The sequence below is a fragment of the Hippocampus zosterae genome, chromosome 17 (assembly GCF_025434085.1).
Source record: "Hippocampus zosterae strain Florida chromosome 17, ASM2543408v3, whole genome shotgun sequence".
In the NCBI taxonomy this organism is placed as follows: Eukaryota; Metazoa; Chordata; class Actinopteri; order Syngnathiformes; family Syngnathidae; genus Hippocampus; species Hippocampus zosterae.
The window spans coordinates 4,867,790-4,894,691 of NC_067467.1; the positions used below are offsets into that span (position 1 = coordinate 4,867,790).

At 45.3% G+C, this 26,902-nt stretch overlaps 4 protein-coding genes and 1 long non-coding RNA gene across 9 annotated transcripts; 1 reads left to right on the forward strand and 4 right to left on the reverse strand.

The window, feature by feature from the left end:
* The first annotated feature begins 74 nt into the window (after positions 1 to 74).
* On the forward strand, positions 75 to 3,874 carry tmem98 (transmembrane protein 98). The gene is made up of 7 exons (XM_052048395.1): positions 75 to 202; positions 844 to 1,030; positions 1,106 to 1,237; positions 1,316 to 1,349; positions 1,409 to 1,524; positions 1,895 to 1,954; positions 2,533 to 3,874. The coding sequence occupies exons 2-7, from the start codon at positions 900 to 902 to the stop codon at positions 2,735 to 2,737; spliced, it is 678 nt and encodes a 225-aa protein (XP_051904355.1). The 5' UTR covers positions 75 to 202; positions 844 to 899; the 3' UTR covers positions 2,738 to 3,874.
* Positions 956 to 2,563, reverse strand: LOC127589298 (uncharacterized). The gene is made up of 3 exons (XR_007959350.1): positions 2,478 to 2,563; positions 1,112 to 1,279; positions 956 to 1,038 (listed from the first exon to the last, which is right to left on the reverse strand). It is a non-coding gene; the product is annotated as an uncharacterized LOC127589298 (long non-coding RNA).
* svilc (supervillin c) lies at positions 3,703 to 17,029 on the reverse strand. Of its 5 annotated transcripts, none has more exons than XM_052048360.1 (32): positions 16,673 to 17,029; positions 13,970 to 14,246; positions 13,635 to 13,766; positions 12,703 to 12,882; positions 12,593 to 12,627; positions 12,262 to 12,323; positions 11,401 to 11,546; positions 11,053 to 11,269; positions 10,543 to 10,934; positions 10,267 to 10,366; positions 10,096 to 10,137; positions 9,963 to 10,025; positions 9,726 to 9,800; positions 9,594 to 9,648; positions 9,433 to 9,513; positions 9,188 to 9,299; positions 8,944 to 9,104; positions 8,766 to 8,879; positions 8,560 to 8,696; positions 8,158 to 8,305; positions 7,503 to 7,648; positions 7,111 to 7,286; positions 6,887 to 7,025; positions 6,415 to 6,795; positions 6,137 to 6,239; positions 5,802 to 6,021; positions 5,578 to 5,711; positions 5,109 to 5,264; positions 4,882 to 5,007; positions 4,704 to 4,816; positions 4,230 to 4,346; positions 3,703 to 3,973 (listed from the first exon to the last, which is right to left on the reverse strand). In XM_052048360.1, exons 2-32 carry the CDS (start codon positions 14,194 to 14,196, stop codon positions 3,935 to 3,937), a joined length of 4,329 nt encoding a protein of 1,442 aa, XP_051904320.1. In that variant the 5' UTR covers positions 14,197 to 14,246; positions 16,673 to 17,029; the 3' UTR covers positions 3,703 to 3,934. The 5 variants fall into 5 exon arrangements, with proteins under 5 accessions (XP_051904320.1, XP_051904318.1, XP_051904322.1 ...); XM_052048358.1 differs by having other exon boundaries at positions 9,594 to 9,657; XM_052048362.1 differs by having other exon boundaries at positions 8,766 to 8,861; positions 9,594 to 9,657; positions 16,673 to 17,028.
* Positions 17,030 to 17,176: 147 nt separating this feature from the next.
* cdk21 (cyclin-dependent kinase 21) lies at positions 17,177 to 21,059 on the reverse strand. Its single transcript, XM_052048390.1, has 8 exons — positions 20,804 to 21,059; positions 19,876 to 20,120; positions 19,558 to 19,690; positions 19,066 to 19,233; positions 18,878 to 18,987; positions 18,763 to 18,813; positions 18,127 to 18,259; positions 17,177 to 17,838 (listed from the first exon to the last, which is right to left on the reverse strand). The coding sequence occupies exons 2-8, from the start codon at positions 20,115 to 20,117 to the stop codon at positions 17,761 to 17,763; spliced, it is 915 nt and encodes a 304-aa protein (XP_051904350.1). The 5' UTR covers positions 20,118 to 20,120; positions 20,804 to 21,059; the 3' UTR covers positions 17,177 to 17,760.
* A 140-nt stretch (positions 21,060 to 21,199) lies between these two features.
* retsat.2 (retinol saturase, tandem duplicate 2) lies at positions 21,200 to 26,671 on the reverse strand. The gene is made up of 11 exons (XM_052048378.1): positions 26,447 to 26,671; positions 25,393 to 25,575; positions 25,075 to 25,316; positions 23,971 to 24,172; positions 23,360 to 23,557; positions 23,160 to 23,279; positions 22,720 to 22,858; positions 22,453 to 22,562; positions 22,186 to 22,355; positions 21,855 to 22,014; positions 21,200 to 21,685 (listed from the first exon to the last, which is right to left on the reverse strand). The coding sequence occupies exons 1-11, from the start codon at positions 26,604 to 26,606 to the stop codon at positions 21,537 to 21,539; spliced, it is 1,833 nt and encodes a 610-aa protein (XP_051904338.1). The 5' UTR covers positions 26,607 to 26,671; the 3' UTR covers positions 21,200 to 21,536.
* Between the last annotated feature and the right edge of the window lie 231 nt (positions 26,672 to 26,902).

Here is a 26,902-nt window from a genome sequence, read left to right on the forward strand (position 1 = left end):
ACCCATCCAAAAAGGTGACTGAGAGGGCGCGCGCGTACCAAAAAGTTTTCATTCATTGGCTGATTCTCCTGAGGCGCGTTCACGTGTTCTCGTTGTCTGGAGATGTCTGCGACGTCTCCGCTCCGCCTTCGTCCTGCTGCTGAACGAGGAGGTGTAAACTTTTTTTGTTTGTTTGTTTTAGTTTTGGGTGGTGAAATGTAAGGTAAGTCATATTTCTGTTTGTAGGACTTTTTTTGCGGAAAACAAGTTAAGCGTTTATAGTTTTTGACAGTTTTGTTTGCAGTGTTTATTCACTGTCTTTGTCTCTTCCATTGTACAGTATTTGAATGCACACACCCCATTGGAGCAATGCATTTGAGAGCAAAAAAATAGCCTCCATATAATAAGAAAAAACTTTTGTTTTTAATTTAATCTGCCGAGTTTTGTAATGGACTGTCTATTGTCGTCAATTACTGCCATTATTAATTAGCCTTCCTGTGTGAATAAGTGCTGTGAAATAATGTGCACGTGTTGAATTTGTGACTTTTCAATTTTATAAAATGTGTCCCTTTTGCGGAGAGCATAATGTTGAGTTTTGTTCAGAGAAAAGCTCCGTATGACACGGGCCACTTAACCCAAAATTAATCAGATTAAAGAATTACTGCATTCCTCAGTAGAGTGTGGCGCCAAGGGATGGCTTGCATAACTACGGTGAAAAAGAAATGTTAATATTGCGTATAGAAAAAACACGATTTTGCAACAAAGGCATTGACAGTGCGAAAGAGGACAAATGATCATATAATGTATAAACAGTATATATTTAATAATAATATATATATTTTTAACCGGATGCATTCTCTTCAGATGAACTACCGTCCCTAAATTCGACTCTCGAACCAGTCGCTATCCCGGTCGTCGCCATGGAGACAGTGGTGATTGTGGCCATTGGGGTGCTGGCCACCATCTTCCTGGCATCCTTGGCCGCCCTGGTGGTGGTTTGCCGTCACCGTTACTGCCACCCGCACCACCTGCTTCACCACTTTGATTCCAAGTGGGCATCTGGACCAATCATTAGGTAAACCTGACATTCAAACAAATGATTGACACGCACTTCTCGCTCCATCAGACCTACAGTGGACCTGATTGGCGCCATGGAGACGCAGAGCGAGTTGTCTGAGCTGGAGTTGGACGACGTGGTCATCACCAACCCGCACATTGAGGCCATTCTGGAGAACGAGGACTGGATCGAGGATGCCTCGTATGTTTTCAGCATCAGCCTCCATCCAAGGCGGTGTACACCCTGGACGGATCAAAATTATGTCTTTTCTTTTTACAGCGGATTGGTCTCTCACTGCATCGCTATCCTGAAGGTAATGGAAGACAACTTTCTGTTGTTACTGATGGACACTAACGGTGTTTTTCTTTGTAGATCTGCCACACGCTGACAGAGAAACTGGTTGCCCTGACGATGGGTTCCGGGGCCAAAGTCAAAGCGCCGGCCAGCCTGAGCGACATCATCAGTGTGGCAAAGCGCATTAGCCCCAGGTGATGTCTCTCAACGGGATTACTGTACCGCACTTTATCTTGGAGTCAGCCGGTCCTCCCTCAAGCATCTGCAGTTGGTCCAAAATGCTGCTGCTCTTAATTGAGCACATCTACTTTTGGCCTCCCATTACTGGCTCCATGTACATTTTAGAGGTCATGTCACATTTTTATTCTTTGCCTTTTGACTTGGCACGGGACTCTGCATCGCTTTAGTGTTTCCAGTCTGATTTTGACTTTATGTACATCAATTTGTATGCAGCTGTGGTTGTTATTTTTAAGTGCTCTCTACATAAAGTTGAGTTGAGTTTGTTGACCTCTTAGCCAAGTGACTAACATGCCAACAAACATTTTATTTTTTTATATTTAATAGGGTGGACGACGTGGTACGATCCATGTACCCGCCTTTGGACCCAATCCTGCTGGATGCCAGGTAAGGAAAATAAATAAATAATCAATTTTTAAAAACGTCACATCACCGTGGAAGCGTAAAAAGTGACTAACAAAGAGGAGTACGATGATAAACACAGTGCAGGAAATTGACAGAATAATTTGTCGAGCAGTCAGATCCCAATCCTCTACCAAAGAACAACAAAAAACATGGCCGACAACAGAGACGAGGCTGTCAACTAACATTAGCGACAATGTAATATAGTCAACACAATGCACAGTTTGCCGTCGGAATGGTTTGAATTAAAGGCATTCTAAAGGAATTTTAGTGTGAAAGGTGGAATTCTGAAAAATTGGGAATTATTGGACTGTGAAAAATTTATCTTGGAAGTCCTGATTAAGATGTACATATTTGAAGTTGAACGGTTTTAAATCCCTTGATAAACCGGCACCATGTACAACTTGCATCTTGTAATTTAAATGTGGTAAAAGTCTCCGTTTGGAGTGTAAAAAGAATTGGAAGCGTGACAATAAAGAAACGAGACTGTCACACTCGTGTATTGTACCTTTGAATGAAATCCAAGCCGCCTGCCATTTTTGACGTTTCTCCCACCACCGCAGAGCAACCGCTCTTCTCCTGTCGGTCAGTCATCTGGTCCTGGTCACCCGCAACGCCTGCCACATGTCGGGCAGCCTGGATTGGATCGACCAATCGCTGCATGCGGCCGAGGACCACATGGTGGTGCTGAGGGAGGCGGCCCTGGCCTCTGAGCCGGATCGCGGAGTCCTCAACGGGTTTGAGGGGCAGAGGGAGCATGCCATCTAGACCACCACTGGAACTTTGAATGCAGCACCAGCACATCAGGCTTCAAACATTCGTTCAAACCTTCAACCTTGATTCAAACCCCAACCATGTTTTCAAATGCTACTTTGAAACCCTAACAGTCACTTCAAATCCCAATTTCAATCCTTAACGCCAACAAAGACCTAATCCTGGTTTGAAACCCAAATCCTGGCATTAAAAACCCGATGCTGTCTTGAAACCCTGATCTGAAATCCTAATCTTTGCTCGAAACCCCATCCCTGGCATGAAACCCTAATCATTGCTTCAAATCTTAACCCTAATTTGAAACCCTGATCCTGTCTTGAAATCCTGATTTTCAAACCCCAATCCTGCCTTAAAAACATATTTTAAATCCTTCACCTCACCAAAACACTAATCCTGGTTTACAACTGTCATTTGAAACTCTGATCCTGTTTTAAAACCAGAATCCTGTTTTGAAATCCTGACATGAAACTCAAATTATTGCTTCAAATGTTGTGACGCCCTAATTTGAAACCCTATCCCTGTCCTGGACCACGGATTGGAAACCCTCAATCTGGCTCAAAACCCAACTTCGAAACCTGTTTACGTGTGACTGAAGTCCAGACGTTCTTTGATGCTTGACCGACAGCCGTACTCGGCAATCAAAACCTCAGCACTGTCTTGAGCATGAGGGGGAGGCGCCAAGGATGAGAAAATCAAAGCAAAAGTCGATGACTAATGATCGTTTCGTCTACTTTCTCAAAAAATGTGGTCAAAATCCCAAATCCATGAAAGACGTTTTTCGCAGTGATGGGATAAAATCCACTCTCACACGGAGGATTAGTCAAATAATCCAGTCAGCTGTGGTCTGTTTTTGTTTTGGTGGTAAAAGTTTGTAGCTTTTTCCAGGCCCCCAAATGGCTGCCCACGAAAGGCAACACCGCGTAAGTCGTTTGTGACAATCAAGGATGAGATGTCACAAAATGTGCCATTTATGTCATTTCTATTGTTTATTAGATATCTTTTGTAAGCACTCACACCACATACAGTAGTTTGTCACGTGTATATTCTATCTGTGATTTGTACAGATAAAATGGTTGTTGTACTGTGTCTTGTTGAAAAAGTACATAAATAAAGTTGAGCTACACTTCTTTTTTTTTACCGTAAAATTTGTCCATTTGGCAAACAAGTCCTTTAGTTTCGCTTCAAGTCAGCTCGTTAGCAGCTCGAGTACTGTCGCTTCAGCTCCAAAGTATTCTGAAAAGCAATCATATCGAGAGATGGTACGCAGTTAAAATACATTTTCACCTGTAAGTTAAAGTGTGCCAAGTGGACATGTTATTCGGTACAATGCTCTCCTGCCTATTTGCACTTTATTGAGCTCGTTGTTTTTGTTTTTTCTAATGTTGGGTCCACTGCGTGAACGAGGCTCATGCTATAAATGCCTTTTACACCTTTTTCTTTTTTTTTCCAATTTAAATGTACTGGTTGAAAAGATACGTGTGAGGTCAACCTGGAAGTTGTGGTCCGACAGATGGCCTTGTGGGTGCACTCTGTCAGGTAAGGGGCTTTGTTTTGATCTTGTGTTGGTGAGCTGGGCCAGGGCGTCCTGCACCAAGGTCAGCTTGCCCTGCGGTCATGGAAACGACATGCTCATGTTAATGCACACGGGAGAAGAGGGTGGAGTAGATTCTAGACTGATGAGCTTCTACCCCCCCCCCTCCCCCCCTCCCCACACACACATTAAACACACTTTGAAAATAGATTCGCAATCTAATTTGACCACACATAGAAAAAAAACATTAAAAAACATTCGATTTATTTTGCCCTAATTTCTATACATAGAAACTCTGACCTTGCGCATGAAGTTGAAGAATTAAGCTCAATTGAAAGGTCATCTGGCGCCATGAAGCGCAATGAACATTTGGCGCACACATTTGGTCTTCGTGTTACATGATAATGTCGCCATTAAGGCTGTGCAGCAGACCTGTGCGAGGGCCGCCTGCTTCCTCTCCCAGCGAGGGAACACATTAGTGAAGGTCAAAGGCTCGGAAGCCTCCAAGATGAGGTAGGCGTGTGGCGGGCGTCTCGGGTTGACTTCTATTAAAAGAGAGATAGATGTAGGGCCTCCTCAACCAGCTTTGCATGGTGTCTCGGCAGTTTACCTTTGCAGTATTGCAGTGTCGTCTCCAAGGCGCACTTCCTCTCGGCGTGCCAGCGGCCCGCTTGATCCTCTGCCGTGCTGCCCTGCCACAGGTACACTTCAAATCGGTTGTCAAGCAGGAACAGGGCTAAGGAAGGGAGAGTTGGAGTCACACGGGATCGACACAAACTCCCTTTCAATCACAGTCAGCAAAGACCCAATTGATCAAAGCGCAGATTGGGCTCTCACCAGGCGGTGGCACCGCATACAGGTTCTCCTGGATGAACGGCATGGCTGCTACTAGGCCCGGCAGGCGCGACAGACTGTGTAGCTCCTCTGCCCGGAAGCTGCCGGAAGAAGCGCTCAGGTGGAAGAGCCGCGGCGTGAAGTTATATTTTCCTGGATCTGGGGGACAGCCAGTGTTTGGGCTTCAATGAAATATTACACCAAAATTGTGCTCATGCAAAGTGGGGTAATAGTGTGAGTTATAGTGTGACGCAGAATAATTAATGATGCAACATTGTGGTTGTTGTGACTTCATTCATGATGTAAAAATATACAATACAGTGGTGCCTTACAAGTTTAACTCACCCTGTGTACGGTGATATTATAGTACAGTGAAGTCGTACCCTAACTGAATGATGTGACAATACGGCGATGGAGCGACTTAGTCCTCATGTCATTGACGTAACCCTTTGATGATGAAAAGATGCCGTACCTTGTAGCATGCAGTCATAGGCCTTCCTGTCCAGGCGTCCCAGAGCCGCCCAGAAGTCAGCGGGCTCTGAACCTTCCTCTACTGCCTGGATCTTCACCGGACTGCTTTTACTCAGACTCAATTCTGCCGGACATCTGATACACGAGCACACGACCGCTCATCAAACCTCTGCCAAGTCATGAAAAGCGCTGACACATTTGATGGAGGGAGAAAATTAAAGTTACCCTTGAGTGAGGCACTCAGCAGCCCTCTTGGCGACCTCCCTGCAGCTAGCCAAAGCTTTACAGCCGGTCCAGAGATACAGCGCCGCCTGCTGGCCATTGATCAGAAGCAGCGAGCCTCTGGAGCGCAAAGAGGCGCAGGAGCATTCCACCTCCAGCAGCGAGCCCTCATCAGGGAGCTCCCCTCGGACGGCAAACAGGCGCCATGTGCCCGCTTGCTCCACTACAAAAACGAAGGCATTTAAATGCATTCAGTCACTTCGGAATCAATAAGAAACTACTTGATGTATTTAAGATAAGATAAGATAAGATAAGATATCCTTTATTCCATTTACAACCTGCAGTAGAAGAGGAGACCTGTCTGCGGCCTTTATGAATGACCAGACCTCCCTTGAAGAGCTGCAGGAAACATGGAGGCTCCTTTCCTTCATGAACCACAACCTTCAAGTAACAACAAAACAAGCGTTTTGACACTATGTAGTTGAAGAGGCGACAGAGAAGAAAAGAGAAGAGAAAGAGCCTCAACAAAGCAATAACACCCGCTAGTCCAGTCGAAACTACAGGCTAACTCCAAATGCAAGAATGAGATGAAAACCTTATGAGGTTGTTGCGTTACCTGCGATTCTTGACCGGTGTTGATTCCTATGGAGAGAAAAGCGGCGGTGTCCCGTCCACTCGCATTGGAGTGACGTCCTCGCCACACAAAAAAAGCTGTGCTGTCTTCGCCATGGTCGCCGCTATTGTACGTCCAGCGGACCACATACGAGTCGGCTTCGTGAAATTGTCCCGCACTTTCGAGAGGGACCTTGCAGTCGTCAAACTCGTGGACATGCCACGTGTCCACTCCCACAGTCCTTGTGCCCGAGCCGACACCTCTCTGTACATCCGTGTGGGCCGGCATGCTACGGGACGCTCCGGCTGCTGTCGCCTTGCCCGACACCAGCGCCTTGGCGTCGCAGGGCCGCAAGAGGTCACAAGGTGGCATCACTGAGCAGGACTGTTGTGGAAAACAGCAATGCACATGCACAATGTTACGATTAGCTTTTTAAATTTTTTTATATATAAATAAATGTTCTCTTCCACCAAACCTTTACCATATTTATTGCCGCTCCCTCATCTTCTCCTCCTCTTCCTGTCCAGTCCAGGAACTTATCTTTGAAAAGAGACGTCTCGCTGTTTTCCCAGACGACACCAAAGAGAGCCCAGCTGGGACGGCCCTCACCCATCCTGGACGAATAAACAAAATCAACCCGGTAACTTGTAACCCGCTTGTGTAATTGCATCCAACAGCAGGTGGCGCTCTCTGTCATACAGCTGCGTGTCGGTGGCCTTTTGCGTGGGATCCATGGGGTTGACCAGGCAGTTTCTGTAGTCGTAGGCCCCGAGCCACACCTGCTGACTCAGCTGGAGCGCCACCTTCTGACGGTCGACGGGAACGTCCTTTCCCAGCCACAAGTACACCTCACCGCCAAAGTCAAACACCAGGGCCTGGATGCAGATGCACACATGCCGCACAGCTAATATTGAAAGTACCATATAATGCATGTACCATCAAAAAAAAGGATTTTGCTCTTAAGAAAACAAGAGGGTTGGAGATGTGAGGATTCTGTTTAAGGGTACCGACAATTAATCTTATTGTAAATCACTGCAATATGATTTAGTTTTTAAAATGGACACTCAGGACTAAACAAGGACTAATCAGACCTCATTGGAGTCCAGCATAGAGACACGAGGCATGGAAGCCCAGGCTTGCTCGTGGGGCACCAGTGTATTGTCCAGCATCTTGTAAATACAGTTGGACTCCGCAATGCCACGCTCATACGGCTCATCGTCCTCTGCTGCACCAGCTCCTATTCGAAGGCAGCAACACATTCACAAAATCTGCTTCACTGACGATGATTTCTGATGTTACAAATGACCGTTCATTTTTCACTGACTTAAATTGACAAAACAAAACAAGAAAAGAAAAAGAAATAAAAAGGTGTAAGTGGACCATCGCATACTTGCAGTTTGGCACCCAAAGACTCACCTCACCATCTAACTAGAACGCTAAATAACCAAGTAACTAATAAGACAACCAACTAATGACTAACCAATCAACGCTACCGAAATCAATTACCGAAACAACTAGCAACTAAATATATACATAAACAAACTAACCTGTAATCTAGACAGCCAACTACCTAGATAACCAACCAACTAACAAGCTAGCAACGTACTTGCTCAATAATGTTCCTGTGATTTAAATGACCCAAATAAATGAATAAATAAATAAATAAATTTCTTAACATGCAACTTAATCCTGATCTGCACCACATTTTCATGGTCAAGCATCCAACTAACAAACTAACTAACTAACCTCTGTAAGATGTCCTTCCTCCCAGAATGTTCCAGAAGTTTGCGGCCACACTGCTTTCGCAGTTCAGCCCCTCTTCCAGGTGGACAACACAGGTGGCGTTACAGCCCAAGTCTTTGTGGCTTTGAATGAAAGATGCCAACTCTGAAGCCTGAAACACAAACAGGAAATATTCAAGAATGGATTGTTGATCGGTAAGTACAGCTAACTGACCCCCCCCCCCCACGACACACACACCCCGCGACGTAAAGGTTTTTAATTACCTGTACTGTATCAGCCGCAAAACGGTGCCAAAGCCCTCATGATTATAATAGAAGTTCCTCCCCTCAAAGTCAACACAGTTCCACGATAGCCCCAAAGGAAATTGCAAAGAGCGAATAACGACAAGACGGAGGAAGACTTTACTTTTGCTTTCTCTTTGTCGTTGGCCGACTGTCCGCTCCACAGGATGCAGTCCTCTGCTGTGACCAGGAGGTAGCAGTCCCCGCTGTTCAAGGAACTGGCCGAAGGCCGGACCAGGCGGACCTGGACGTGCTGCCTTCCTGTCGACGGAGACAGCCATGAGTTCAAAGAGCGAAATGCGGACACGGACAAAAAGGTTGTGTGCTTGCCTTTAATGAAAAGCAGCATGGGGCTGGTGAAGGGTGGATGACACTCCCGAAGATCTGGCGAGGAACTGATGGAATTCGCCTCCGGGGTCTTAGAATCTAAAGGGTGGACATAAACTTGAGGTGAATTCAACCCGAGACATCTTAAATCGAAGCCAAAGAGAATCCAGACAGCGCTCACTCTTCTCGGTTTGGATCCTCTCCTCGGCGGCAGGGTTGAGGCCCATGAAGTCCTGCCTGACGTCCTCGCGAGCCGCCAGGGCCCGGAGCGGGTTTCGGGATCCCTGGGTACGCCGGGAGGGACGCACGGAACGCCGGTGCTCTGCCACCGCTGACGTCAGGCTACCCGCACACATACAGCAAGCAGACCGTGAGTCCCTAACACGAGGGAAAAATCAACTGTGCTGTGTATTTTACTTGCTCACATGGGGGTGTCAGTCTGGCAGAAAAGGGCTAAATCTTGTCCCATCTCTGAGGGGGCACCACAGGGCGGGCCAGCGTACAAACCATTCTCAGGTGTCACCTCTTCCGGTTTCACTGCCGAGGACAAAGTATTTCATCTTGACTAGGCACACAAGAAAGGAGCACAAAATGGCAACGAACGAGGCTCAAGAAGAACAATTATGAAAAAAAAGGTGGACAAAATCTACAAATGTCTCATGAGCATCACCTCCAAATGAGCATGTAGGAGCTTCGATTGATTGCTCGTAGTGATGACAGGTTTTATTGCGGTCTAATTGTGGACATTCACCTACCAGAGAATAAAAACGGATGATCAGATGCATTTGATTCCAAAAATCTGCTTCAGGAAGAGTTTTAATGCGAACTCACTTGTCGTTTCTTCTGCCTTGATCGGCCGAAGCTGCTCTTGTTTATCCTCCTCAACCTGCGGAGACAAAATCCAAATTTGTGAGGACGTGAACAAGCCCAGCGATTTAAAAACAAAACATTTCAGAGTTTTACCTTCTGCGTCCACTGTGGGGGACTCCGACTCATCGTGGGAGACGCAACCTCTTGCGCCTCAAAGGACAGATTGGTCTGGAATGTAAATAACGACGACGTTAGACCAAACTTTTGAGCTCGAAGGCCACGTTTGAGTTTTAAAAAGGGACAGATGGACCGTCTCATTCATAGATGAGGCGGGAAAAACAGTTTAAGAAAACAGATTTTACAAAAGGTAGATGAACATCCAAACATTACCCGGTTGAAGCACACGACGTATTGAGGTGTAGTGCTGGAATAGACGGAGGCGTAGACGGGCTCCTGTCAACGGAAAAAGGACGGATGAGATGGAGACGCGTTGAAATGGATTTATTTCTTCATGAACACTTACCCAACACTGAGGCTTCACTCCGTCTGTATGGGAGCTTTTTCCCTAAAACAAACAATAAGTTTAGTAGTCCGCTTATCTGCTAACTGGTATTTTTTTTTTGGGGGGGGGGGGGGGGGGTTGGCTGGACAAAATCTTTCGGCAGTGAAATGGTCCACACGCATGGGCCCTTACCTTACTCGCACCGCCGTTGATCACGTGGTGCGCTTGAGCGTCGCCATTCACCGGCGCCACCCGACCCCGTTCTGCTGTATCGGCGACTTCATCACGGTGGCTTTTAGAACAGATCACACAGAATACAGCATCGCACATGACGCAACGGTCGGCTTTCTATAAATCGACTATGTCATAATTTATGGACACCCTGTAAATCAATGTGGCTTATTTTTAAATTGAATGACTGAATGAAATGAACTTTGCGACCATATTCAAATTTCCTGAGATGCCCACCCGCCGGTGTGTTTAGCCAGCGCGAGCATCGGCGTGCCGGCGATGGTCTCCCGCCTGCCCCGAGGCCTCTGCCTCCACGGGGCGGCCGCCCGTGAGCCGCCATCCTCCCCCGCCGCCGTCCTCCCCGTTGCCGCGTCTCCGTGCCAAACGCCGCCGTTGCGCTCCGCCTGGGAAGTCCCGCCGCGCTCCGAGCGGCTTCTCTTCAGGATCCCTCTGAGCCCGGATTCCGAGTCGCACCGCTGCGTGGCTTGATCGGGCGAGGGGCTGATGTCGGGTTTGGAGCGGGAGAGGCGCAGCTCGCTGGGCTTCAAGTTGACGGATGAGGACCGTTGCCTATCGCAGAGGTGAGAACACAGAGACAAAGCGGGGAGCTGCACCGGGCCTTCCTGCAACTGAACACAAACAAATTTTGTTGCATGTACATGATCGGCCGGTCTTCATTCAACTGCTGTCAAATATAATTTGACTCACTACCATTCGATTATCAACACTCATTTAAAACCCACGTACCAGATTGACTTCCTCCACCGTGATGGGCTGCGTGCGGTATCGGGCTCCCTTCTGCCGCCGCCTTTCCGGCGCCCCGTCGGCGCTTGGCGCCTCGGGCAAGGAGAGTTTGGTAAAAAGAGCCAGTTTCTCACTCACGCTAAGCTTGCAGCCTTCGTCGTCGGCTTCCGCTGACTCCCCCTGGGGAGGGCGCGCCTCCTCTGGAGCGCTCGGTGGTGAACTGCAGCCCAAGAATACAAAAACAACAAAAAAAGTCTTGAAGAATAGTCTTGAGTTAACTCATTCACTCCCAAAGACGTTTTTAAACGTCTTTTCGGACTATATTACGAGACCGTTTGAGAAGAATCTCACCTGACAGCCACCATCTCCTCGCAGGTGATTGGCTGCGTGAGGAAGCGATGGTCATTGCCCCGCCGCTGCCTGCGCTCGTGGCAGACGCTTCCAGAGCGAGGCTTGAGGAACGCAGAGGCCTCGGGCGCGGCTGTCTTCTCCAGCTCCTGCGTCAAAACATATCGGGTGTATGATTAAACCCTTTCATGCACCCTGTAAACCCGATAAGATGATCAGCTGTGCAACTGTAGTAACCGCTGTCCCTGAAAGGGTTAATATCAAGCGGTTCTCTTGGCAGCTCTGAAAACGTTGCCAACACAAAAAACAGTTGTTCTATTTGCACGGATGCGGAAGCAGCTGGCGGCGAGATGACGAGCATCACGGCGTCGTAACAGGAGCGCGGCCGTGTTGGGTTACTGTCTCCACTAATAATAACTTGGCCGCCGTGGTCGTCAATGGCAACGCAACGTGTGGCGCGTTTGCACCTTGGTGGCTACAGCTGAGCATGACAGGACACCACTTTCGCATGGGACCAAAGCGACGGAATTGAGGACAACACCTGTCGGGCCATTTCACATCTTTCAACACGGTTGCCGTCGGCAGCGTCATTAAGTGCACGTCTGGATGTCGACATGAGCAGCCGGCAGTGACAACTGTGAGCAGATTTCGACTTGCCATACATCGCAACATAAACGTTTGCAAACCACATGCTGATATCTTGGATCGACAGTGTCGACTTGAGGTATGAGTGATCCGATTTACGGGCCCGCTTTTCTTGAGAGTTTGTTGTGGTTTGTGGTGACAGCGCACAAATGCCTTGTCCACAGTGGCAAGTTTATGAATAGCAATGAGTGTCTGCTTTCACACATAAAAGTGGCTTACTTTAAATAAAGACATCTTGGCCGCCACGGTCATCTGGGCTCTTGCGTCTGTTTTCACATCAGCTGCGGAACAAGGAAAACAAAGGTTAAGGCTCTGATTTTTCTTAATTATTATGATTATTATTATATTACATTACTTTTTGATTTGAATATTTTAACTTCTCTCTCTCATTTTTTTTTAAACATAAATTCAAATGATCTGACCAGCAGTTTTTTTAAAAAATCAATGAGGCCCTTGAGGACAAAATTTTGGCCACTCCTCAATGAGTGTGATATTAATTTAATCTTTTTGGCTCCTCGGGTGTCAAAGGTGCACATCAGATGCCATTTACCTTCACGTGTCTCCTCTTCCTGAGCCTCCACCAGCCTATACAAGACCACAATATCAGGCTAGATGACACTGAGGGAATAACTTCACGCTCATTCCCTGTGCTGGACATACCCGCCACTCTCTTCCATCTCATTGGCCGTGATGGGCTGAGTCCTGAAGCGCTCGCTGTTTTTGCGCGTGCCGCCTGGCCCGCCGGGGAAGTAACGCCGGGTGCGGCGGCGAGCCCCATCTGACGGCGTCTTCACTGTGGGGTCCAGTGAGGACACGGCTTGTGGCCCGTCTTCTGTACACCTAACACACAAACGGATGACACGACCACCGGGATGGGGAATAAAAGTCATGCAAACACAATTTTATTTATTTATGTTTTTTTTTTGTTTTTAAACGCGAAACACTGGAGCCAGAAAACCCGAAGCCGGATGTGATGAGAAATCACTCTATTGTTATATTGTTTGTCAATAGGTGTTGCTGCACTGTTTGTGTTTAAAATCAGTTGATGAAATGTGTGTGCCCTGCGATTGGCTGGCAACCGGTTCAGGGTGTCCCCTGCCTACTGCCCGAAGACGGATGGGATAGGGTCCAGCACTCCCCGCGACCCTAGTGAGGATTAAGCGGTTCGGAAAATGGTTGGATGAAATGTTTTCAGCACTACAAAATTGATGAGGAATGGTAATGATACTCGTGGGTTGGTAATGAGTTGGTAAACCACAGAGGGTGGAACAAATTGCAACAAATGCCATTCTTGAGGCAAGGGGGTGCTGCATTTTTGTTTTTAAAATTATTACATTTCAGTCAAATATTGCAGGATTATAAATTTTTGGAGTGTGTTTTAAAAGTGTACACAGTAAAAAAGGCGTACTGGGATTCAATTTAGTCCTGAGCAGCCCAAAAGTGGGCACCAAAAGCAATACTATCAGTATCACTTATAGTCACAAATTCATTACAATAGGTGACAATGTATACAACACCGTACATAAGTACGACATGGTTTTCCTATCATTAATAAAGGTTATAGAAAATAAAACAACTCTTGTGGTGCTTACACTTTGTCCGGGAGAGCTACATTTCCCGCTTGCTGCAGGAGAGCACTCCTCAGCTGGCCCACCGACACCCGAGTATGGAGTTGCTGCTGCACCAGGCGCTCTTCGCCTCCGGCTGATTTCTGAGAATCCTGCCTGCAGCGTGGAGAAGGAGGTAGAGAGCGCAAATTTTTTTTAAAAACTTATTTTTTCAGGCATGACTTCTTGTAACTTTTTTTGTGTGTGTTTTTGGATGAAATGGACCGATCAATAGCAAATATCCTGTTACCAAGTGAAGCTCGTTCTTGTGTGGTTCATTGGTGAAAGTTACTATCGGTGAAGAATATCAAACAATTCACCCTGTCAGGCTGGTAGATCCCACAGAAGTGTCTGATCCATTCAGAACGCCGTGCGTCTTGCCGTTGATATTTTGGGAATTTTGTTCTTGCGCCTCCCCGCTGCCATTGGCCCGTCCGGAGTCCAATAACTCCTCCGTGTGTCCGAAAGGCTCGGCCAGCTCGCGCCTCCTCTCCGCCTTGTAGCGGGCGATGCGCTTTGACCGGGGCTCCAGGACCAGATCCTCCATGGATGAGTCACTTCAGCTCTAAAACATGTCCATGAAGAGGTTTCGGGGTCCTACAGGAGGACTAAAGCTGAAAGTTGATTGCATCCCAGATGTAACCGCACCCCCCCATCCCCGTCTCTCTCTCTGTCACAGCGTCAAGCTGGAATCTCCCATTGCACTGAAAGGCAACACCCAACTATCCCCTCTGGGCTCAAGCCACAAGCCTTGAGCAACTTAACCTAGTGCCTCCTAAAAAGCAAGTACTTAGAGGGCCATACCAAATGGATTAATAGAGTATTGAATGACGATTTATGACAAGGATGTCCAAAGTCTGGTCCGGGGGCCAATTAAGACCCCTGTTCAAATTTGCACCAATAATGTGTGAGCCGTAGGCACTGTTGACCACAGCAGAAAATAGATCTTTATATTTCACCAGTAGATGATAATAGAGCATGCGTTCGGAAATAGGCTCGAGCACGCCACCATTCTGAGTCATGTTAGGTGTCAATTTCCGAAAGCGCCCTTTGCCGAATGACCCTTGTGTGACCCTCCCCAGCCCATTATTGAGACTGAGACTGACACAAAGAAAGTCCCAGCAGTTCCTTTTTGGTCTTGGTACTGATAGATGATGAAAGTTAACTTCGTCCCAATCTGATATGACTTCTTTTGATCGACTGATGTTTATAATTGTACATCATGAAAATGTGTGAACTTGAAGCCCCAGTTCCAGGAACTCTAAACTCTTTTCTTGAATATTTTAACTCCTGGAGTATTAGGCGCCAATTTGACATTTTCAGTGCCTCTAAAAAGTAGATAACACTGTTAAACTGCCAACAATTTCAACATGTGGTCCTGGAGTCCTCCCAAAGTTACTTGGCTGGGCTCTATATGACTCCCCACAACCTGGGTTACTGTTCACACATACCCAAAGAATGTGCGTTGTTGTAAAAATTAAAGGCAGTTTGTGTGAAAATGCCTAGTCATAACTTAAGATTTCTTTGTTATTTACACACAAATAAATGTGTTTGATTTGCAACAAGTTTCGCAGCAACGGGGTCACAACACCACAAGAGGCTGAGGCTTTAATCCACATTATAAATAACGGCGATCCAACACTTGTGTGTGTGTGTGCGTCTGTGTGTACATGTGCATGTTGGCAAGAGTGTTTTGAGCGATTCCCCAAACAGTGGCAGTCAGCATTCCTGATATTTTAGCCGCCATGCAGGAAGCACAATGGAACAAAAGAGGCATGAGCCGCGGACTTAGAGCCATGACCGGCTAAAGCTTCTGTTTGCAGCACAGTTGTCAAAATCCAATCAGTCAATACAGAGTAATAATTCATCATTCTATGTGAAAGATACAAGTCAAGAGGAGTGCAAAGAATGTGAACATTGCTGGAGACACCTTGCTGGAGACAGCAAAGGAGGATATAAACTCGTCATCATGGAGACAGCACAGTGAACACACCTCCTTGCGTGGACGCAGTTCAGACAAACTGCAAGTATGCCAGTTCGTCCCGATGCACTCCGCGGTGGTGTTTGGAGCTATCGGCAAGAGTGGCCAAAAGGTTATGTGAAATCCTAGGGGTTGGGGGTTGCCATAGCGGTTCAAAAGGGAGAATGGGAGGGCTGACTACTCTAGCTAATTGTCACAGAAAACAGGATCTAATCAATACGGTTTTACCATCAGTCGATTAAAGAAAAAAAAAATCCTCATTGGGGAAAAAAAACATCTCTAAACTTCAGTTCAACCATCCATTTCTGGGTATTTCCTAAAGCACTAAAAATGGAGTGAATCATAAAGTATCAACACCATGCTTGTAGCATGGTGTATACAATTATGAATGATGATAGTCAGCAAATAATTCAACACCACCAAAAAATCTGCATATCTATCTATTCATCTTTAGGTATATATAGATGCATTTTTAATATAGTAATCACAAACAATCAGTTCGAACCTGGAAAACCCCCACATTTTTAAAAAATATATTTATACCTGACTTGGTATTTGGACCCTTTACATTACGCAATAGCTTCTTTATATGGTGGTGACACAATGTTAAAAAAAATCCATTACACTTTTGTTGTTAATCTTCATTAAGGAGTTATTTGTTGTTTCTGATTGCGACAGGTGTTTTCAAAGGGTGAGTGGTTTAATTTTACAGAATTTTATTTAGTTGTACTGTATTTAGTTGTAGTGAGACAGTGGTTACCATAAAAAACAACAAGAACAAAATTGAATATTCCATCCATAATGACGTTTAAGGTACTTTGGTCGTAAAACGGTATTTACAAACAGATGACCTCACGACTACTTCATGGACCAGACATGCGCCGGTTAAAATAGAACTTCACCCTACCGACGCAACGCCAATCAAGTTGTCAACTGTAACTTCTTAACAGTCATTGACAGCCACGGTGATTGATTCAAATACTTAATCTTATACCCTGCCATTGGTGACTTTTTTAAAGAAAGTACAAACACTGATACTTACATGCGCGCAGTGAGAGCAGGCACAAACGCCCTCCCTTTGGCTAGCTAGCACTTGACGTTGACCGCTTGCTCCAAAAGTAGTGAGCCCCTCTCTAGGGGAGGTGGGTGGAGCGTTTACAGCACACATGGATGAAGAGTAAAAATAGGCGGACAACCCGTGGCGTGTCTATCCATATTTAAGTGAAAAACGCAAGGAACAAATAGCGCTAAAACAGTAACAATTATGGTCGTTGAAGGAGATCTGGTGAGCAGTAGGTGTTGCGTTTAAAGACAGTCGGAGAAATAAGTTGGCAACTGGACAGGTACAAGGTATCAACATTTCTATGGTGACGTGAAAGGGTGCTTCCGGCAATTGGGCCAAATAAGAGTTTGTGTACAAACAGTTGTGTGTTGGGAGCGCTTGCCTACCCTTTGAGTGTGAAATTAAACTAAAATTAAATTGAAAATTCTTGAAATTAATTAATTAATTCTTGAAATTAAATTAAAATTCTTCTTCACTCATCACAGTTGAGCCAATAAACACCATCGCCACCATATTTTCTCAGCCGATGACTTGAGCGTTTCACTGGGCCAAGTTACAGGGGGTAAATGCTATCATGTCAAAGCTGAGATGTCAGCAGGGTTGCAGTATTCGCAGTGTTAGCATCACTAGTTACTGATAATAATAATAATAATGTTCGGGTGAGGTGGTCGGGTCGATAGGGAAACGGTGGCACTGAGCCACTTTCAAAAATATGTTTTGATCCATTTTGACCAAGCTGTGCTATTAAGACATTTGGACAGTCCTACAATTGTGGGAAAAACATCTTTTTTAATGATTTTTTTTTGCTTGGAGTTTACAAGTCAGCCATAAGAAGGCTCATACCGCTCTCAAAAGCAACAGTGATTATAAACAGTTGTAAACAGGAATACAAAATATCTGTGACATATTTAGCTGATCAGGCCTCAAAAGACGAAAGTTTTTTTTGTTTTTTTTTTTTAACAAAACAAAGCACAGCCTCGTCACAGATACGTTTGATATAACAAACCGTGCTTGTAAAACTTTTGCAGACATGGAACAACAACATGCAATGGAGCGAATACTTTCCCTCAGTGCTGGCTGAAGAATGGGTGAATGAGAGCCCTGGCAGCCGAGATGCGTCGGCTCGGCGTGAAGGTCAAACATTGCTGCAGGTGAACAAAACAAAGAGTTGACGCTCAAGATGAGCAAAATGGCCGTAAAACTGAAATTCAGAGTTTGTTAGTTTTTTCCTCACTGAAATCAAGTTTAGTTACGAGAGGGGTTGGAAGTTGCTAAGTTGGCACAACTGACTGGAGTAGCTGCCATGTTGTTAGTGTAAGTGCTGCATATCAGCTGGGATTTGACGTACAACATCCATTTAAAAAAATATATATAATATAAATGTTCCGCCGAGCCGCTCTTTCTTTTTCCAGATGACACTTTGAGAAACTCACCAGAAGGAGGTCTCTCTCATAGGATTTCAGGGAAAGCAGCAGCTGGGGATGGGGATTCTTGGGGCCCAAGTTGAGTGAGTAGGTCACAGGGCTGTCCTGGGGCCACTCATCCTCGCTTGGCAAACCGATGAACCTAAAATGGTTGACAGCCCCAAAATAATGAGCCTCCAATTTAAATAGATAGCTAGCTAGGTAGCTAGCTAGCTGGATAGATGGATAGATAGGAAAAATGCTACATATGTTTAAATTGGAGTTAAGTGCAGAGTTGTGAAAAATGTCATGTAGATATCCTGTTCATTGAAAAACAGCAAAACATTTTAAAAAAAAGAGTATTTTATTGTTCCGTGAGAACAGCTAACACTTTTTGGGGAGGGTTTTTTTTTGTTGGGGGGGAATAGGGGGCACTGTCTATTTGATCCCAGTGGTGCTTGATGGGGTTACGGTTCATCTTATCCAAATTTATCCAAGCATACCTCTCTGGAAATATCACTTGAAGAAATATCACACTTTGCTCCTTTCTGTTTAAACGACGACGTTAGTTCCAACTTGGCTCATCTCCAAAATCCCTCATGTTCCCGTGTTGAATGATCTCTGCGAGAAAGAAGCTTTAGGAACATCACACGACCAAATACTCACTCAAAGATCATCTGCAGCTGCTGCGCCTCATTGACTCCGTTAAAGAGCGGCCTGCGGGATCAACGTCACGTCAACGTGTCATCTTCGTGTCAAAAGTAATGAGTGACGTGCTTACTTAAGCAGAAAGAGCTCAGCGAAGATGCATCCCACGCTCCACATGTCCACAGATGACATGTAAGAAGATTTGAGCAGTACTTCAGGAGCTCGATACCACAGTGTGACAACCTGCAGAGGCAAAAAAATATTTTTCCCCCCCCAAACACGCTTTCTGTGACAAACACAATGATGTGATGGTGCACATACCCCTGGTGTGAGGGCCATGTTGTAGGAGTACAAACGAGACATGCCAAAGTCGGTGATCTTAACCAGGCCGCCACTGCTGACCAGGATGTTGGCTGGTTTGAGATCACGGTGCAGCACAATATTGGCGTGCAGGAAGTCCAGGCCGCGCATCACCTGCAGCATCACGGCCTGGATGCACACACAGTATCTTCACTTTTGACTTCTTTTATCAGATGGGTCAACTATGAGATTTGCTGAACAATTTACAGTCATACTCAAAACATTTGAATATATACAGTACATTAAACATTTTTTATTATTTACATAATTATATTTACATAATTAATTCTATTTTATTGATTGAAAAAGAAAATGGCCATAAGAGTCACACAAAAGTCACAGAGGGGTTTTTGTTTGTGAACAGCACCCTCTGCTGCAATGATGAACATCACATCATGCGGTTTATAGAAATAAAAGATTGCATATTGATATTACGACTATTATTATTCCTACCTTAATGTTGTCCCTGCTGAGTCCAGACGGATGGGCTTCAGACAGGTAAGTGGACAGGTCCTGGTCAATGTACTCCAACACTAAAGTGAGGTCCAATGACCTGCCCACCAGCGTGGCAGTTGCGTCCAACAACCTGCACAGTCCAACAAGAAGAATCATGTGTATTAACTACAACTAGGTAGTGCTGTGAAATACAGTCTTAATTTATTTATTTTTAAGCAAATTTCCATTTAGTTTTTTTTTTTCAATTCACTCCAACTTAGTTACCAAACGCCAAACCGTTTCCCAATTAAATAAGAATGGCTTGTGTGCTTTTACTTGACGACGTTGGGGTGTTGAAAGTACTTCATCCTCTCGAGCAGCGCCACCTCACGGATTATGTGGGGAGGGATGCCGTTGTCGTTGGACGACAACGACGCATTGCTGTGGAAGTGGAACTTCTTTACGGCAAGGAGGCGCCCTCCCTCTCCCACTTCCCTGGCTTTGTACACCTTGCCATAGGAGCCCTGGCCAATCTCAGTCAGCAGGTCATAGAAAAGCAATTTTGCGCCAACCTCCATCACCTTGGATGTGGAATAGTAGATCAGTTGGAGAAGATTGACATGAACGTTCTGATAGCAGTGGGTTGGTAAATTTCCTGAAGATAAACAGCTGATAAAGTAGTCAAAAGGAAAAGCACCACTTCTAGACTGTCCACATTCAGTGATTGACATTATTAAGTTTATAAATTAATTAGGAGCAATTCATAAATTACTGAACATAAAATGATGGGCGTCATATTCGACACGACGCCTGTAAATGTTTTTCAAATAATGATGCAATAATGGCCAAATACAACCAAAACTCGTTGCTCAGTCTTACCCAACGAAGGTAATCCCAATAATTTTTGACTTGACGTTCTCTCGAATTTGCCACATTCATCATGGCGGTGAGCTCAACGTATAAAAAAACCGCGTTTGCACATTTGGGCATATCCAATCAGGCCTGTCCAATCAGGCTCGGGCATTGACGTGCTGCAAGGCCGAGTGTATTCGTCTAATAACTTCATTATTCATATTATTATACAATTTTAAAATATTCTTATTGAACGAAAAATACATTTTTAACAATACAACGTGCACTAAACTTGTCAAGTGACGAGCAAACTTGAGTCTTAACCAATTAGCAGGTTTCCTTGCAGTTCTACACGACCTGCCATTTTAATAACTACAATACAGTACATAACTTTTCTGTTAACGTTATTTACCTTTTGAAAAGGACGATTAAAAGTTTCTTGCTTCCGTGTCGCTGGGAGCCCAGACCAATGTGGCAGCCCTCCCGCAAAAAATACACACCCGACAACACGTAAATCGTTCAACAAAATGAGAACAGCTTTCGGTGAACATCAGCCGTTCACGTGTGAGCACGAATGCTGTGTCCATCCGCACTACAGAGTATCGTGTACATTCAATATCCGTATTACAAGTATTTAGTACGGGTCAAAGTTTCTAAAAAACGTTATCTATGGAAAATACTATTATAGTAAGAGTTAATTCTGTTTTTCAAATCGTGTCACAAAAAAATAAACATAGAAAAAAATGCGCTTGCTCAGTGTACCAAATGCAAAAAAAAAAAAAAACAGAATAAAGAGAATACAAAGTGGTCGCCTTTAACACGTTTGTGTTTTAATAGAACTCCATTATTTAACATATTTCAAACTAAAATAGGGTAGAGTTGAGTAAACAAAGACGATCAGACTCGAGTATAATATGCTGTAACATAATTTATAATTATGCCATTCTAAATTTTGTATTTTAATAAATATATTCCATATCAATAATATTTTACACAATAAATGTGTATGTTGTGGCAAATAGGATATATTTTTCATATATTTAATTACTCAAAGGCACCGTAGACAAGAATGGAGTCAATTGTTTGTGTGTTTCATCAGCCGATGAACAAGCTCTGTTCATCAAGCCAGCTGCTGTTCTCCCAGGTTACACCCCTTTCAGTTTGCTGTTGACAAACTTGGTCTTCTTGGCCAGCATGATGGTGTCCAGGTGCAGGTTGCGATGGAGGATGGCCGAGCCGCAGGTGAGCGCGGCGGCCAGTGCACCCGCAAAGCCGCACACGAACACATCCTGACCTACGACACATACATTGACGTCCGAATGCAGAAACGGAATGCTGATTGGACGACGTGATGGCTGAAGCTTTTTTGTTTGGTGGCGCGCCGTGACATTTTTCTCAGTGTAAAATATGTGCTTTATGGTTAAGTAAAAGTTTGGAAACGCTGGATTGGACGTTGTAGCTACCTGTCAAATAGAGGTTCTTGAATGGCGTCTGGGGCCTCATGTTGGCGCTGACTTCCGGGGTGAAGCGCTCAGTACTGTGGTCTGCGCCGTAGATCTCCCCTTTGGGGGCGCCGATGTAGTGCACGTTTGTAATGGGCGTGCCTGCGTCAATGTATTCCACCTGCACCCGAGTGGGAAAACGTAATTCATCCATCCATTTTCTATAGTGCTTGTCCTCATCGGGGTCAAGCTGGAACAAATCCCACATGACCGGGGTGCACCCTGGATTTGTCGCCAACCAACATCAGGATGATGTAACATACGCGCAAGCTATGACCAATGCTAACATTACCTTGTCCCTGGTGATTTGGGGGAATATATCCAGCACCACCTGCAGTGCTGTCTCAGTGAACGCCTGCTTTAACTCCTTGTAGTCGGATCCTCGGTTGGTCACCTTGTCATCCTTCCACTCCTCGAACCAGTCGTAATTGGCAAAGCTGACCAAACTCAATGTGGACTTGCCTAGGGCATAGGACCGAAAACTGTAAATCAATGTCCTAAGTTGTACGGAGCACACAAATGAGCCACATGCTGCATCACCAGATCTAAAGTCTAGTACCTGGTGACCTCTCCTCCCAGGTAGGATCCTTAGCAGAAGGGGAGGCGACAAACAGAAGGGGAATGCTTTTACACGACTCCTCCCTGTCGCCGTCCTTGTACTTTGTCACCCTCGGGGGGGGAAAAACGGCAAACAAGCAAGAATGAGACCTCTCATGCAGTGTCCTCACAATTTAAAAGTAGGGGATGCACTGACAGACTCGTATCTGTGCCTCCCCATTTAAAACAATTCCCAGGTGTAATTGATGCGGCACAACACTCAACTTACAGTTCGTCAAAATTGTTCTCCGCAAAGATCCAGTAGTTGTCAGCTTTGAGGCCCAGTTCCTCCTTGGTGCCGTCGAGTCCGACAAAGATGCTGAGGCCACCATCCCCGTGCTTCATCATACTCAACTGCCTCTGTATTGCTACAAAAAAAAAAAAAAAAAAATCAATGCCAAAACATGCTTTTGCTTTTTAATGGCCAAATCTCAAGTGGTGATGTAATCGCAATAAATACTAACCTAAGAAAGATATGGATAGCATAAACTCGACTCGAGTCATATTAGCACTAGCATCAATGATAGACAGATTAGACTAATAGATAGATACATAGATAGATAGGGCCCCCATTCTCCTTTCTTTCTTCCTTTTCTCTGGATGTGGCACTCGGTGGAAAATGTATCCACATCCTCAAGCATGATTGATCGCAGTTTTTTTTTTAATTACCCGGCGTGGTCTGGAGCTCTTTGGGCAGAAGCTTCTGGTAGGTGTTGAAGATACCCGCGTTGGAGATGACCATGGGAGCATGAATATGCACCTCCTCCTCGCCCTTCTTAACACTCACACCTGGTGGAGCCATACCGGATAATACTGAAACCAAACAAGAAGTGGCCGGGGTGCAATTTTGACACGGAGAGTCGACTCACCACACGCTTCCCGTGCGTCGTTAAACAGAATGCGGTTTACCGGAGCTCGCACCAGGACGGCGCCACCTGCCTTCTCGATGATGGGGATCATGTGGTAAGCAATCTCGCTGGAGCCGCCCTTCGGGTACCAGGCCCCGTTTATGTAGTGATTGACCAGCAGGCTGTGCATGGCAAAGCTGGCATCTTTCGGCATATTACCTGGACGGGGATGGAGAAAGTCTAAGCACGCAGGCAGGAGACTTCTTGAGTTGTGTTAGCGATAGCATCAAGGCTAACATTAGCACTGAGACTACTGTATGAAAGAGAACAGTGTCTCTGTTGTTTCCGCGACAACCCTGGCTAAGCTACTTTAATGGTTTATCAGAATTATGGACCAGCTCGGACATCCTTGTGTAAGCGCTAGCATCTATGCTAATTTTTCCACTTCGAGTAGTGTACATAAGTAACTAAGACAACCAGATTACCAACTCTGGCTGACTACCATACTGGCGGACAAGCCAGGGCACCTCTAGGTTGTGTCACCACTATGTCATCGCTAACATTATTGTTCAGAGATGTGCGACTAAGGTAACCAATGCAGTGGAGGGCTGTGAACAAAACAAGCGGCCTACCGTAGGTGCCGAAGATGTAAGAGAAGACGGCCCTGAGGTCCTTGTTCTCCGTCAGCCCGTTGACGACTTCGGTCAGGCTGCGAGGCGCCATTTTGTAGAAGGCCGACAGATATTTGCTCACACCGCTGCGGACAAGCAACTCAGCCAAAAAGGCTGGCAGGTGCTTGAGCATGGCCATCAACCAGATGCCTCGTCCCGTTTTCTACAGATACAACAAAGTGACGTGTTCATTCAATGGTGGACAAGCCTGGTCAGTTGCGGGAGTCAGCCGAAAGTAAGTCTGAGGTCTTAACGTTCTTGTGTTAACTCATTCAGCACCAGCCAATTCTGGACCAAGTCTGAAAAGACGTTTATAAACGTCTTTGGGAGTGAATGAGTTAGGTGAAGGCAAAATTACGGCTTTTTCACACTGCACTTGTGTATGTGCCGCTGCCAAATGCTGTGCCACATCACGTGGCTGCTTGTAAGCGGGCTATTTTCAACCACAGAGCGATAACGGCCAACACACGGCAGAACGTTATGACAACAGACGGCGCAGCAAATGGGAGAGATATGAAAGTGGTAGAAATATGTACTTTGATTTCAGCATTAAGATAAAAATACTTGCTTAAAATAAAATACAGCAAACTCATGTACTCATTAAAGCGAGCTTTGTGCTTTAACTACTTTTATCTAAACCGACAGGAAAAGGCACCGTGTTACGACCTGTTCAGCAGTTTAGCAACTGGATAGGTTTGCTTAGACATTTGATATTTAGGCGTGGCCTCAGTTGAAGGAAGGTGCTGGAGCATTGCATTTTTGTCATCTTGCATATTGCTGAAGTCCACGTTTTATCTTGCCTGGAGCCTGTTGGACCTCCATTCGTGTTTCTAGAGGTGCTTTATGGTTTGGACTTTGCATTACAAGTCATAACCAATTCTATGTTTGTTTGTTTTTTCAGCCTATTTTGACAAAGTAAGGAAGAAAAATTGTGGATAAGGTTTTGAAACCAGGGACTATAAAGAAAAAATATCAAATATCGTCAGACAACTAAATACTCAAAGTACAACGACAAAAATCGACCTCAAATTGTCAAGTGATATCCACCCGACAGACTCTTCTCACCTTGACCAGTCGCATGTACTCGTCGATGGCTGCCTCCTCGCCCGGGAAGCACTTCTTCAACTCCTCAGGGAAGCGTGTGCGCCCGCTGTAGATGGGATAGTGGCGGCGGTTTTCTGGCGGCCCAATCACGACATGGTCAAACGGGTTGTCCAGGGGCTCCCACTGTAGCTGCCCGTTGGTCAGCTGGTCCAGCATGCAGCGGAATGGCTTGTGGTCCAGCAGGTCCCCGATGTAGTGGATTCCTATGGAACACAAACGCTTCATGGATCCATTCCAGTATTTTTACAAAAATTCAACAATCGTAAATGTTCTCCTTACCGACATCAAACTCAAAACCCTTCTCGGTGAACGTGTGGCAGCATCCGCCGGCCCGGTCATGCTGTTCCAGAACCAGGACTTTCTTTCCCACCTTTGCCAGCAGTACAGCCAAGCCGAGCCCACCGATCCCGCTGCCGATGACGACCGCATCCAAGTTGTCTGGAACTTTACTGGCCAGGAAGCCTAGACACAACAACAATGTTGATAATGTAATCAATGCGCCAACTATACATGTATAAATAAATATTATCATTATAAGTATCGGTTTGGAGCAGCAGGAAGTTATAGCTTATCAGTATTGCAGTGGCAGTACAAATTAAAGGCTATTCAAAAATTTTACAATGAAATATTCATATACAGTATATCTCAATAATCCGATAATAAAAAAATTAAATATAATTTGTCTTTTAAAGTAGCTATACCGAAGAGATAAAGGAATAAAACAATTACCAAAACACACTAATTCTAATAATAAGATGATGATGAGCACAAAAGTGCGGATGACATCAGTTTCAGGAATGCTGTCACCGTCGTGGAATGCAAACAAACACGTCTTCATTGGGAGCCTTTTTTTAAATTGCATTGGGGGGGGGGGGGGGGGATCAATAGTGAACGAATCTTTGAAAGGGAGTCTTTTAAATAAATTGATTCTAATGATAATATGAATACATTTTATTTATAAGCGACTTTCAAAACACTCAAGGACACCATACAATCAAGTGATCTAGGATACTTCTAAAGAACCGTCGTGCCCATTACTGTACTCATCCTGTGCATCTGCGGGGCTCTGCCCCCCCCCCCCAAAAAATACACAGAAAATACAAATGACACCCCTGCTATGACAAACGTGTAACTGTGAATGAACCAAATTCGATTTAATTGGGGGCTTTTTTTCCTCACTTGTTCGTGTACATAGTTAAGTCATACGAACCGTGGAATTCACAAACTAAGTCACACGAACCGTGGAATGCACAAACTAATTCGATGACACGTTCCTCGTGTGACCAAAGGTTATGTAACGACCTTATAGATACAGAACGACAGCCCGGCTCACCTTGTTTCAACACCTTATTCTTCTCTTTGCGGTTATGGATCATCGGCTTCAGGGGTTCCCGCGTGTCCGTCTGAAAGGGATTGGGTCCCGGAGAAGGGAAGACATATTTAAAAAAGACAACAAGCAAAGTGACGGTAACAATCGCCACAGTGAGCCACATTGCTGCTTTACTTCTGCCTTTTCTGGTTTGCTAAACGGCGACCAGTGTGCGGAGAAGCGGGGAGGCACCGCCCACAAAAAAAGTACTGATTCTTGGAGCGAATCACAGCCCATTTCCGTATTACATTACCCAATCAGCATCGCGCAGGAAATTCCGTAATGTTTTAAGAGTTCAGGGAGACACAAACTAAGTGTGCGCGTATATATACTGTATATATATTCCTCAGTGCACTTTTGAGCCATTTTAGAGCTTGTGAACATACTACGTTGCATAGCAATACAAGCCACGATACATGA